Source organism: Periophthalmus magnuspinnatus, chromosome 22, assembly GCF_009829125.3.
Source record: "Periophthalmus magnuspinnatus isolate fPerMag1 chromosome 22, fPerMag1.2.pri, whole genome shotgun sequence".
In the NCBI taxonomy this organism is placed as follows: Eukaryota; Metazoa; Chordata; class Actinopteri; order Gobiiformes; family Gobiidae; genus Periophthalmus; species Periophthalmus magnuspinnatus.
Window position 1 is genome coordinate 25,784,452 of NC_047147.1, and position 12,777 is coordinate 25,797,228.

At 43.0% G+C, this 12,777-nt stretch overlaps 2 gene segments (V, D, J or C); one reads left to right on the forward strand and one right to left on the reverse strand.

Moving 5' to 3' along the window:
* Positions 1–2,338: 2,338 nt before the first annotated feature.
* Positions 2,339–2,851, reverse strand: LOC117390056 (immunoglobulin kappa variable 6D-21-like). The segment is given in 2 exon segments: positions 2,339–2,661; positions 2,745–2,851. Coding segments are annotated over 2 exon segments (378 nt in total).
* A 146-nt stretch (positions 2,852–2,997) lies between these two features.
* Positions 2,998–4,608, forward strand: LOC117390058 (Ig lambda-2 chain C region-like). The segment is given in 3 exon segments: positions 2,998–3,030; positions 3,334–3,433; positions 4,148–4,608. Coding segments are annotated over 3 exon segments (447 nt in total).
* The last annotated feature ends 8,169 nt before the right edge of the window (positions 4,609–12,777 follow it).

Sequence of the window (12,777 nt, forward strand, 5' to 3'; positions counted from 1 at the left end):
AGAACAGGCATCTGAGGAGTGGCAAAAATCCTCTCAAATTGTGTTACTGTGTTAGATTAATCCACATATAAGTGATTTTTGAAGATAAGTCACAGTGAATATCCTGTAGTATTTAACTTGTCCCAGTGTCACAGTCTGCTCTGGTCCAGTCCTGCTTTTCCAGTTGTCCCCTCCTCGTCCTCTGTCATCTGTCTAAGTGATTATTTTGACCATATCATCATTTTATCCATAATTTCCAGCTGCAAACTGTATAAACTTGAATGCTTACTGGATTTAATGCATATCAGGTGATGTGTATTTGTGTAATGAGGGAGGGTAACTCTGTCCAAACTCTGTCCAAACTGTCTCCAAAGTCTCACTGACCACAACTCTCCATCAAACACCCACATTTTGAATGAACTCGTAGCAAAATTTGAGCCACTTCCTGAATCAGTCACATGGCACAGCCGGGCAGCGAGGCTTTGGACATCATCATTTTCAGCTCCTTGTTGAAATGAAGCGAGACTCGATACAGAACATCACATCACTACGAAAAAGAGATTTAACTGATTCTGAAAAGGCAAAAATTGTACCATGTCTTTCAGAGGGAAGCAGCACTCTTGAAATATCTAAGATATTGGGGCGTGATCACAGAACCATCAATCGTTTTGTTGCAAATAGTCAAAAGAGTCGCAAGAAACATGTCGAGAAGAAAAGACACATATTAACAGCCAAATATTTGAGAAGAAGCAAAGATGAAGCTACCAGGGACCCATTATCCTCCAGAGCTGCCATTTTCCACAACTGCAACCACCTGGAGCATCAAGAAGTACGAGGTGTTCAGTTTTCAGAGACATGGACGAGGTAAGAAAGACTGAAACACGACCACCTCTGAACAAGACACATAAGTTGAAACGTCAAGAATGAGCCAAGAAATATCTGAAGACAGACTTTTCAAAGGTTTTGTGGACTGATGAGATGAGACTCTTGACACAACAGATGGATGAGCCTGTGGTTGGATCAGTCACAGACACAAAGCTCCATTTCGACGAGATGGGGCGCTGGTATGGGCAGGTGTTATTAAAAATGAGCTAGATGGACCTTTTCGGGTTGAAAATGGACTCAAAATCAACTCTCAGACCTACTGCCAATTTTTCTCAGACCTACTGCCACTTTCTTCAAGCAGTGCAGGAAAAATCTGCATCTTTCACGACGACTTTGATTTTTATGCAGCACAACGCTCCATCACGTGCATCAAAGTACTGCACCGTGTGGCTGCTCAGTAAAGGCCTTAAAGATGAAAAACTAATGACATGGCCCCTTCTTCACCTCAGTTAAACCCTGTTGAGAACTTGTGGGCCCTTCTTAAGCAGGACATTTACAGTGAAGGAAAACAGAACCTCTCTGAACTCTGGGAGGCTGTGGCTGAACAAAAAGTTGATTCTGACCAGATCAAGTGACTGACTGACTCTGTGAATGGAAAACTTGTGACTGTGATGGAAAAGGAGGGCGGCTACATTGGTCACTGAGGGTTTTTTTTTGTTTTTTTTTAATTTCTGAAATGTTTATTTGTAAATTTTGAGTTTGTTATTCTCACTTTAATAGGTGAAAGTGAGATGGGAATATCTTTATTTTTCATTTATTTGCATCATAATTCTGCACACTGATAGTTGCCTAATGACGGTGAACATGTAGATTTTCTCTTAAGAAAGTTTTTCTTCTTTTCTTTTACTACTTGAATTTTCAGGTTTCAGAGTTTAACATTTTGGATTGACCAAGAGCAGGCTCATTGTACAATAACAAAATTACACCTCAAAACTACAACTTGCCTAATAATTGTGCACACAGTGTATGATTGGAGCCTAAACATTTAATATTTCATAGTTGCAGTAGATTAATAAGTGAATAAGTGAATTATGAAGAATTGTGTAAGTCTTGGTAAATAATATATATCCTAAATCATTTCTCCTCCCAAATATTTTTCAATGTGCCTCGATGCCTCACAGAGCTGGAAAAATCAGCCTTTTCTGACTCAGCTCCATGGTCTTGGAACAATTTACAAAAAGATCTTAAAACTGGAATCTCTAGAGTCACTTGATTAATTCATGAAGTGTTGTGACTGATCTTTTTTGTTTTATCGTAAAAGGGATTATAAATTTGAAACTTCCATGTTAAATTAGAGTTTTAAAAAGCATTAATAGGTAGATAGAGGACTAAAAAGAAAATACTGTCGAGGTGAATGTTTGGTGTAACTCCACACAGATCAGTGATGTCTGTTCCTCTTGAGCAGCTGCAGTTGTTTCCTGCTCTGGTCTCACTCTGAAGGACTCACTGAGGGAGGTTTTTGTACGACCATAAATCACTGTGTGAACACACCACCTCTATGATAACTCTGACAATAATAAACTGCTGCATCTTCAGCCTGAGCTCCAGTGATGGTCAAAGAGAAGTCTCTGCCGCTCCCACTGCCACTGAACCGAGATGGAGTTTCTGACAGACGTTGTGTAGCAAATTTTATCCAGAGCTTTGGAGACTGACCAGGTTTCTGCTGATACCAGTGCATGTACTGGCCATTAGAATTACTATGAACATCTTTGTTAGTTTTACATGTGAGAGTGACTGTGGATCCTGGAGTAAACGTCTGGACTGGAGGCTGAGTGACTGTGACCTGACCACTGCATCCTGTAAAAAACAATATACATTTATCAGAAGAAACACAGAGAGAAAAGGCAGTGTGTTGTGTTCAATGTCACTGAGAGTGGAACCTGTGAAGCAGCAGCAGGCCAGTGTCCAGATGAGGATGGTGCAGCCCAGAGCCATGGTGCGTTCACTGACACATGTGAGTCCTGCAGTCTTCAGCTCACTATAAAACTCAGGGAAGGATCAGCTGACCATGTGACCCTCCTCTCTATGGAAATACTGTCTCTGTACTCTGAACCCAAATGTATTCATCCTATTGGAATCATTTTTAAACACACACAGGTGAAAAAACACTTTTTTGCCGGACATAAGTATAGTATGAAGTATGAAGCAGTCACACTAGTCACATCAGTAACCAAAAGTACTGCACCTTAAAGCCAACATTAGCATTTCAATGTATTATTAAACTTACTACTTAACTATTTATTCTATTATACAAAATATCACATCACATTTTTTATTCACAGTGAGTTGTCTGGAGAAAACACTCATCAATTACACCAAGTAATATTAATGCAAAAAATAGATATATTTAGACTTTTCTTCATGTTTTCAGTGTTTCAAAGTTGAATCTGGACAGGTTGCATTCATGGATTATATAATGACACAAATAGTAAAACATGAGTGAATGTTGTGAGTGTGAACTGAGAGCAGTGTGTGGAGGAGAACAGAGCAGAGGTTTTTGTACGGCCTCTTCATGACTTTGTATCACTGTGGTGGACGTTCGGAGGAGGAACACAAGTCATCGTGGACTGTGAGTACTTTTTACTTTATACTTTATCAGGACTACTTTATTACTGGTATTTTAGCAGGATTTTGGTTATGTTTGTAGATTTGTGAATATTTGTCTTTAATTTAATTCCATAGTTACAGTTGTATAGGTCAGTGTTAAAGAAACAATGATCTCAAAATATACAATTATTATTAGGCTGTTTATTGTTGATTAGAGAAATATAAAATATATATGATTCATTTACTGAATTTTACATAGACTGAATATTATTATGAGTGTTGTTAGTTTCCTTTCTGAAAGTTAAATTCAGGTTTTAAACAAGAAAGAAATGGTTTTAACTTAACACCAAAGTCAATTTATGAACTCAGTCATGTTTATGTTTAATTATATTTACAAAAAGTGAATAAGAAGTATTTTTTCCTTTGATATATGTCTGCATTAAAAAAAAATAAAAAATTGTAGAAAATTACAATATGTTGACCTAAAATCAGCCCAATTCAAGCTCTTACATAAACAATATATTATTATTTTTATGTGTCATAAATCTCCATGACTTTTACTTGTAACAGTTTTTATCAGTATAACAGCAGTTGTCCACGGTTCATTGGTCGGACTTACAGTGAACAGGAAGTGAAAGACACAGATGTAAATGTCTCTAGTCTTCATCATTTTGTGCAGTGACTGTTTTCTGATGTATTGCTTTAACACGTTGCGCTGCCCCCTGTCTGTGTGCAGTGGGAGTACAGCAGCCCGCCCTGACCGTCCTGCCCCCGTCCAGAGAGGAGCTGCAGAGGGGCAGTGCCACGCTGCTGTGTGTGGCCAGCGGGGGCTTCCCCTCTGATTGGACGCTGGGCTGGAGAGTGGGCGGGGCCTCCGCAGAGGGGTCCCACAGCCCGGGGGTCATGAGAGGGGACGGCCTCTACAGCCACATCAGCGTCCTGAGGCTGTCCACAGAGCAGTGGAGAGACACATCAGTGAGCTGTGAGGCCCATCGGAGTGGACAGAGCCCAGTCACTCAGAGCCTGGAGTCACTGTCCTGCTCCCAGTGAGACACGCCCACATGAGGACACACTTCACCTGCTCTATGGGACACTCCCTGGGTTTGACTGAGCTGATGGAGGGCTCAGGAATAAACATGTGACTATGCAGCTTCATGTTACTGTGTTTGTGCTAATAAAGCTTGTGTTCATCAATGAGTTTTGTCTCTTTTATTAAGTTAAATACAATATATTAATATGTAACATCAAACTGTTTTGTCCAAATTATTGTGGTGTGTTTCTGCTCATATAGAACAGACACTGTCACTTTAAACAAAAGTGCAATCACACATTCTAACAAAGTCCATAGATGCTCTGGTCATGTTTTCAATATTTTATTTCTTTCATTAGTCTTTACTTGTCAGGGACCATGTACAAATTAATTAATCTCACAAAAGAAAAGAGAATTTGTACCAGATTTAGCTCCTGCTGTTTCCCATGTAATAATAATAATAATAATAATAATAATAATAATAATAATAATAATAATAATAATAATAATAATAATACATTTTATTTATATAGCGCTTTTCAAGATACTCAAAGTCGCTTCACAATACATACAAGAATAAAATATCACAAAATTTACAACATAAAATCAAACATTAAAAGCAATTTTGAACAGGTGAGTTCTGAGTTCTTTTTTGAAGGTGGGGAGGTCAGAGGTCACGGAGGGGTTTGGGCAGTGAGTTCCAGAGGGTGGGGACAGCGATGGAGAAGGCTCTGTCCCCCCAGGTTCGGAGCTTGGTCCTACAGGGCTGGGACAGGAGGTTGGAGCTGGAGGAGCGGAGGGAGCGAGATGGAGTGTGGTGGTGGAGCAGGTCTGTGAGGAGGGGCCAGGTTGTGGAGAGATTTGAATGTGATGAGAAGGATTTTGAAGTGGATGCGCTGAGGGACGGGGAGCCAGTGGAGCTTGTGGAGGACAGGAGTGATGTGTTCACGTGAGCGGGTGTGGGTGAGGAGCCGGGCAGCGGAGTTCTGAATGTACTGTCGTCTGTTGAGGGTTTTGGATGGTGTACCGTAGAGGATGCTATTGCAGTAGTCGATTCTGGATGTGATGAATGTGGATGAGAGTTTCAGCGGCAGAGAAGGTGAGTGATGGGCGTAGACGGGCTATGTTTTTGAGGTGAAAGAATGCAGTCCGGGTTATGTGCTTGACGTGGGGTTCAAATGAAAGAGTGGGGTCGAGGAGCACACCGAGGTTGCGGATGAGTGAGGATGGAGAGAGTGTGGTGTTGTCATAGTGGAGGGTGAAGTGTTGTGAGGATTTGGCGATGTTGTGTGGACCAATGATGATGATGAAGTCTGTTTTGTCGCTGTTTAGTTTGAGGAAGTTGCGATTCATCCAGTTTTTGATGTCTGTTAGACAGTAAGTGACAGTGGAGTGGATTGTGGGGTTGATGGATGTTGTGGAGATGTAAAGTTGGATGTCGTCAGCGTAGCAGTGAAAACGGAGACCGTGACGACGAATGATGTTGCCGAGGGGGAGGATGTAGAGAATGAAGAGGAGAGGACCAAGTACCGAACCTTGGGGGACTCCCTGCTGCAGGGGGGCTATGGAAGAGGAGCAATGGTTGAAGTGGATGAACTGTTGCCGATTTGTGAGGTAGGACTGGAGCCAGAGGAGAGCAGAGCCGGTGATTCTGAGTGAGTTTTTGAGGCGGGACAGGAGGATGGAGTGGCTGATTGTGTCGAAGGCTGCAGTGAGGTCCAAGAGGATGAGGACGGAGAGGTGGCCAGAGTCGGAGGAGAGGAGGAGGTCATTCGTGACTTTGAGCAGAGCTGTGTCGGTGCTGTGTTTGGGACGGAAGCCGGACTGGAAGGGTTCATAAAGACTGTTGGAGGTGAGGTGGGTTTGAAGTTGGGCGGCGACGACACATTCGAGGATTTTAGACAGAAAGGGGAGGTTGGATATGGGACGGAAATTTGCACAGTTATCAGGGTCAAGGTTGGGTTTTTTGAGGATGGGGGTGATAGCAGCCAGCTTGAGAGACTGTGGGACAGAACCAGAGGAGAGGGAGGAGTTTATGATTTGGGTGATCAGTGGAGAGAGTGCAGGAAGACAGGCTTTGATGAGAGGAGAGGGAATGGGATCCAGGGAGCATGTAGAATGTTTAATGCCGGAAAAAAGTTTTGTCAGGTGAGCAGGGGAAATGGGTGTGAAGTGAGAGAGCTGTTGATGGGGCGGAGGAGGATCAGGTGGAGCAGTGTGGGAGGAGGAGAGGTCTATTGAACTGTAAATGGAATCTATTTTGGACTGAAAGAAGGATTGAAATTGATTGCATTTGTCAGTGGTGAAGGAAGATGAGGTGTTGTAGTTGGGTTTTAGGAGTGTGTTTATTGTGGAAAAGAGAGCTTTGGGGTTAATGGAGCCGGGGTGGATGAGGTTGGAGTAATATTTGGAGCGGGCGGAGTTTAGTGTGTCTTTGTATTGCTGTATGTAGTCTGTGTAGATTTAGAGATGGACAGTTAAACCAATTATTATTAAAGTATTGTCTGGAAAAGGGAGCAGATTGTGGTAAAGAAGGAGCTGAGCCGGAAGGCAAAGCTCTCGATTTACCGGTCAATCTACGTTCCTACCCTCACCTATGGTCATGAGCTCTGGGTAATGACCGAAAGGACAAGATCGCGGATACAAGTGGCTGAAATGGGCTTCCTCCGCAGAGTGGCCGGGCGCACCCTTAGGGATAGGGTGAGGAGCTCGGTCACACGGGAGGAGCTCGGAGTAGAGCCGCTGCTCCTACACGTTGAGAGGAACCAGTTGAGGTGGCTCGGGCATCTGCTCAGGATGCCTCCTGGACGCCTCCCTAGGGAGATGTTCTGGGCATGTCCCACCGGGAGGAGGCCCCGGGGAAGACCGCTGGAGGGACTATGTCTCTCGGCTGGCCTGGGAACGCCTTGGGGTCCCACCGAAGGAGCTGGAGGACGTGTCCGGGGTGAGGGAAGTCTGGGAGTCCCTGCTTAGACTGCTGCCCCCCCGACCCGGCCCCGGATAAGCAGAAGAAAATGGATGGATGGATGGGAGCAGATAACATAATATTACTCTACTTTCTGCTCTTTTTAATTAATTAATTTAATTAATTTAACACTGATAATGCCATAATGAGGCATCTCTGTTAGTTTTACACAATACAGTGACTGGATCCTGGAGTAACTCTCTGGACCCTCTGTGTTCTTTGTGGTCAGTTCTTGCAGTATAGTGCCCCCTTTTGATGGAATTTATCAACAGTAAGTCATTAATATCTGATGAAACAGGCTCTACTGACAGTGTGGACAGAAGTGTTAAATAAGACAAAATGTTTGTGAGGTGGTGATTCTGATGCTTTGTCACTTCACTCTAAAATATGACTGTAATGTTTGTCACAATCTGTACAAATGTTGTGTAAATATATAAAATTAATATTTGATTGTCTTTTAAACATCTCTTGAATATAAGCAATGATTTACATCAAACTACAAACTGGACTGTTGTAGAGTTTGTTATAAGAGGCACAGAAGAAGGAAGAGCTTGCTAACTTCCTAAATTTCTCTATCCTTTATGAGGGAGACAGGGAAAAAATCAGTTGTGTGTCAGAGGAGTGTGTCATGGTGGTGCAGGGCCTGTATGACAGCTGTTGGACAGAGGTGAGGTGGAGGTGGAACAGAGGAGTTTAAGGTGGAGGTGGGAACTGTGGTGATGGACAAACAGATGAGGTCAGACAATGATCTCAATGGACTATTATGTTTAGAGATATAACAATGGGGTTGATGGTGAAATAAAATAACAGAACAGAAGGAGAAGAGGCGAAATATTCTCCATGTGTAAAAATTAGAAAAATGCTGTTGGTGCATGATTTTTGGTTCAGAGCAGTAAAGAGTGTTCACTGCTCTACTATGATGTGAGTCTGTTCCTCTTGAGCAGCTGCAGTTGTTTCCTGCTCTGGTCTCACTCTGAAGGACTCACTGAGGGAGGTTTTTGTACGACCATAAATCACTGTGTGAACACTGGGCCAATATGAAGACTCTTACAATAATAAACTGCTGCATCTTCAGCCTGAGCTCCAGTGATGGTCAAAGAGAAGTCTCTGCCGCTCCCACTGCCACTGAACCGAGATGGAGTTTCTGAGGCACGTTGATTTGCCCAATATATCCAGAGCTTTGGAGACTGACCAGGTTTCTGCTGATACCAGTACATGCGATTATTACGATAAACATCTGTGTTAGTTTTACATGTGAGAGTGACTGTGGATCCTGGAGTAAACGTCTGGACTGGAGGCTGAGTGACTGTGACCTGACCACTGCATCCTGTAAAAAACAATATACATTTATCAGAAGAAACACAGAGAGAAAAGGCAGTGTGTTGTGTTCAATGTCACTGAGAGTGGAACCTGTGAAGCAGCAGCAGGCCAGTGTCCAGATGAGGATGGTGCAGCCCAGAGCCATGGTGCGTTCACTGACACATGTGAGTCCTGCAGTCTTCAGCTCACTATAAAACTCAGGGAAGGATCTTCTGACCATGTGACCCTTAACCTGCTTGTGCATTTGAAAGTAGGAACATAATTTGCATCCACCTGTCCAAGTGAAACAGAAGGTGATTAGATGGATAAATTAAGTACAACTGTTGTCTTGAAATATGTCAGTTCTCTAAAATGATTTGCATTGAGTTTCAACATGAAGAGGAGGAGAGGATTTTCAAACCCTCTTCTGTCTTCTGTGTGGTCAGTTCTTGCAGTATAGTGCCCCCTTTTGGTGGAATATATCTACAGCAAGTCAATAATAATTGATGAAATAGGCTCTACTGACATTGTGGATTGAAGCATTGAATAAGACAAAATGTTTGTGAGGCAGTGATTCTGTTTTGTCACTTCAGTCTAAAATATGACTGTAATATTTGGCATAATCTATACAGAAAATATTAAAGTAGTATTTGATTATCTTGTATAAATTTCTGAAATGTAAGAAAGCTTCAGAGTTAACAGTTGTGAGTTGAGTTTACCTGTTTTTTAAAATGCCATCACTTATGACCACTCACTTAGAAAAGGGGCAATTAATAATAAAAACTAAATAAATAAATATGTGAAAAATCTGATGTTATTACAATAATGCCACAAGCTTTTGTCAGAACATTTGTATTTATACAGCAGGTGCCTTTACCTCTCATAAATTCTTACTGTGTTAGATTAATGCACATATAACTGCATTAGGAAGGTAAGTCATGGTAAATATTCTCTAACATTAAATGTCCCAGCCTCAGATTAAAATAAAATAAAATAAAAAAGCACTGAGTGAGAAAAATACACTCACATCCATCCTAACAGAAGTGTGCAGGAATAAAGAAACTAACACAAACATGGAGAAACAAGGTCAACAACAACAACAACAACAACAACAACAACAACAACAAACTTTATTTATAAAGTGCTTTTCATACAAGAAAAATGTAACACAAAGTGCTTTACAGAGCATTAAAATCAGTCCCACCCACCAAACCCACCCAACCACCCCACAGCCAAACAACCCAACCCCAACACATCAATAAACACAACCAGACAACCCCCCACCCCAACGCACACTCCCACCCCCCGCCCCAACACATTTTAAAATACCTTTGGTTTCATTTAAAATATGTTTAAGTGCCATAGGCTGGATAAAGATGAACCAGATGAGAGAGAGAGAACCACCAGAGGAACCATCTGCAGCAGGAGCAGGGTCACCCACAGCCACAGGACACCAGCCCAGGGCCCAGAGAAGAGAAGAGGTCAAGATTAAACCTCCAGGGCCCACGAGCCAGGGCCCAGGAGCCACAGCCAACCACAGCTCCCGGTGCAGAGGGCTCCTCAGAGGAAACACTGGCAAATCTAAAATGATTAAAAATAATAAAATAAGTCAAAACTAAACAAGTAAATAAAACATAAGTAAAACATAAACACACTAGCCAGCCTAAATAAGACTAAATAAATAGAGAAGTAAACTGAAGTCATAAATACTAGTCTGTCATGATGTGGACTTTTCTGTTCTTGTTTTGTCTCCCTGGCTGTGTCTCAATTCGCCAAATGCACCCTTCAAGGGTCCTTACGAAGTACTCTTCAAAAGTGTAGTTTCAAGGTTCCGGTCGAGAGTCTGCCCTCCTCAGTGTAGTCTCCATCTTGCTGAAGTGGGACAGGCCCACACCACGGACCGCACTTCCACCGCTGTCTTTGAGCGTACGATACGTACATTACATACGTTGTTTTTAATGATTTATTATTTAATAGAAGAAAAGTCAAGATGTCGATGTGTTTTTTTAGATTGAATATCAATAGGCAAATATAACGTTCGAGGTGTTTTTTTTACTCAATTGTAGCTACTTCATAACTTAAACAAAATATACCTTGTGAAAACGTAATAACAGAGACAGAGGTAACAATATCATTGTCACATTCATAGTCTATAAACCAGAGACACTGATTAGTTGTACATATAGTGGGATATTGCAGTTTAATGGTTCGGTATTTTGGCCAGTGGCTACACCACTTTAATAACAGTAGAGGGCACTGTTTCCCTTCTATGCCGTGCCAGTTCTTTTCATCTGATTATTATAAGGTATTTTCTAGCAGTGCAGCGCTACATCAAACTAGTGTCTTGATTTACTAACACGAAAGTAAATGACACGTGCCCACGAGGGAGTGCAGACCTATGGAATGTACCGGAACTCATGAAGATTTTGTGCACGTCTCAGGACTCTCTTCTGTCCTTTCCTCAGAGTCCGTTGCTTCATTGTTCACATTACCTGTGTGGATCATTAAACTCTTCTGACTTTATGTTTCAGTCTCTTGGTCTTTGACGCTTACAGTAGAAACGAACATTCTTACATTATTCTTATTGCAGTAATAATTTTTAATGATAATAATGTCTTCTTATTGTCTAGCAATAACTGCACATTCCTTTATTCCATGTAACTCCATTTAATCATCACACACACTGTACAGATCTTTATTCAGATTTAACAGTTTCATGTGTACACTGTTGTAGATGAGGTAAACCAGTACGAACATTTGAACGTATATTGCGCAACGGACTCCATTTTCTTCTCTTTTTTGCGTAGGCGCGGTGCATGACGGGATATAGAAGTGCGTGAAGTGTGCACGGATGCAGGCTTCGGATACGTCCGATCTCCATGGAAACGGTGCAAAGGGAAGGGCAGGTTTGTCGGCCGCATTCAGTAGGGTGGGTTGAAATGGGACAGCCCTTGTCGCGCCGGAAATTACGTCACTGCCCTTCGAACCGCCCTTCCAATGGTGATTCTAAGGCCAGGTGGGCGAATTGGGACACAGCCCCTGTGTGCTCTTCCCCCTCCCTCACCTGCTTGTACCTGGAGCTGGGCGGAGCTCTCGGTTCCTCCCGCGTGCACCTGCTCTCTATCTGGCTCATCACCACACCTGCCATGGATAAAGGGAGATGGGAGAAGACACTCAGTGCGAGTTCGTTGTCGTCTTCTCTTGTTCCTGCCGTGCCTGCGTTCCTGTCGTCCCTGTGTTCCTGTCATGCTCCGGCCCTGGATGTCTCCTGCCCGCTCTGCCCTACGCCCGTCTGGTCTGCCTGTCTTCCTGTCGTCCCTTCATGTCCTCGGTTCCTGTGTTCCTGTGTTCCTGTCGTGCCTGTTTTGCTCCGACCCTGCTTCCCAGCCCTGGTACTGTCTTGTCTGTCTCTGCACTCTACGCTCCTGGATCCTGGTCCACGCCTCACCTCCTGTTCACCACTGGATCAACCCTCATACTGCACTATTTGTCAATTCCACAATAAATCCTGTAATTATTCCCCGAGTCTGCATCCTTTGGTCCGCTACACACACCCGTTACGACATAGTCAAAGGCTATGCTAAAAAGATGGGTCTTGATCCTGCTTTTAAAAACCTGAATGTTCTCTGCGGCCCTGAGGTCCTCTGGCAGACTGTCCCATAGACGGGGGCCATAAAACTGGAAAGAGGCCTCTCCATAAGTGTGTGTCCTGACTTTGGGGATGACTAGGAGCCTGCTGCCGAAGGAGCGCAGGGGCCGTGAGGGTTCATAGGATAAAAGCAGTTCTGTAAGATAAGAAGGCCCAAGACCATTAAGACATTTAAAAACCAGTAAAAGAACTTTAAAATCGATCCTGAAACACACAGGGAGCCAATGCAGGGATTCTAAAACTGGTGTAATGTGGCCCCGCCCCCTGGTCTTAGTCAGGACACGTGCTGCTGAATTTTGTAATAATTGTAGACCTGAAATCGCCTTTTTGGGAAGAGCAGAGAGCAGGACATTACAGTAATCTATACGACTGGTGATAAAAGCATCAGCGTCTCTGTGTTGGCCCGAGAGAGAATGGGACGGA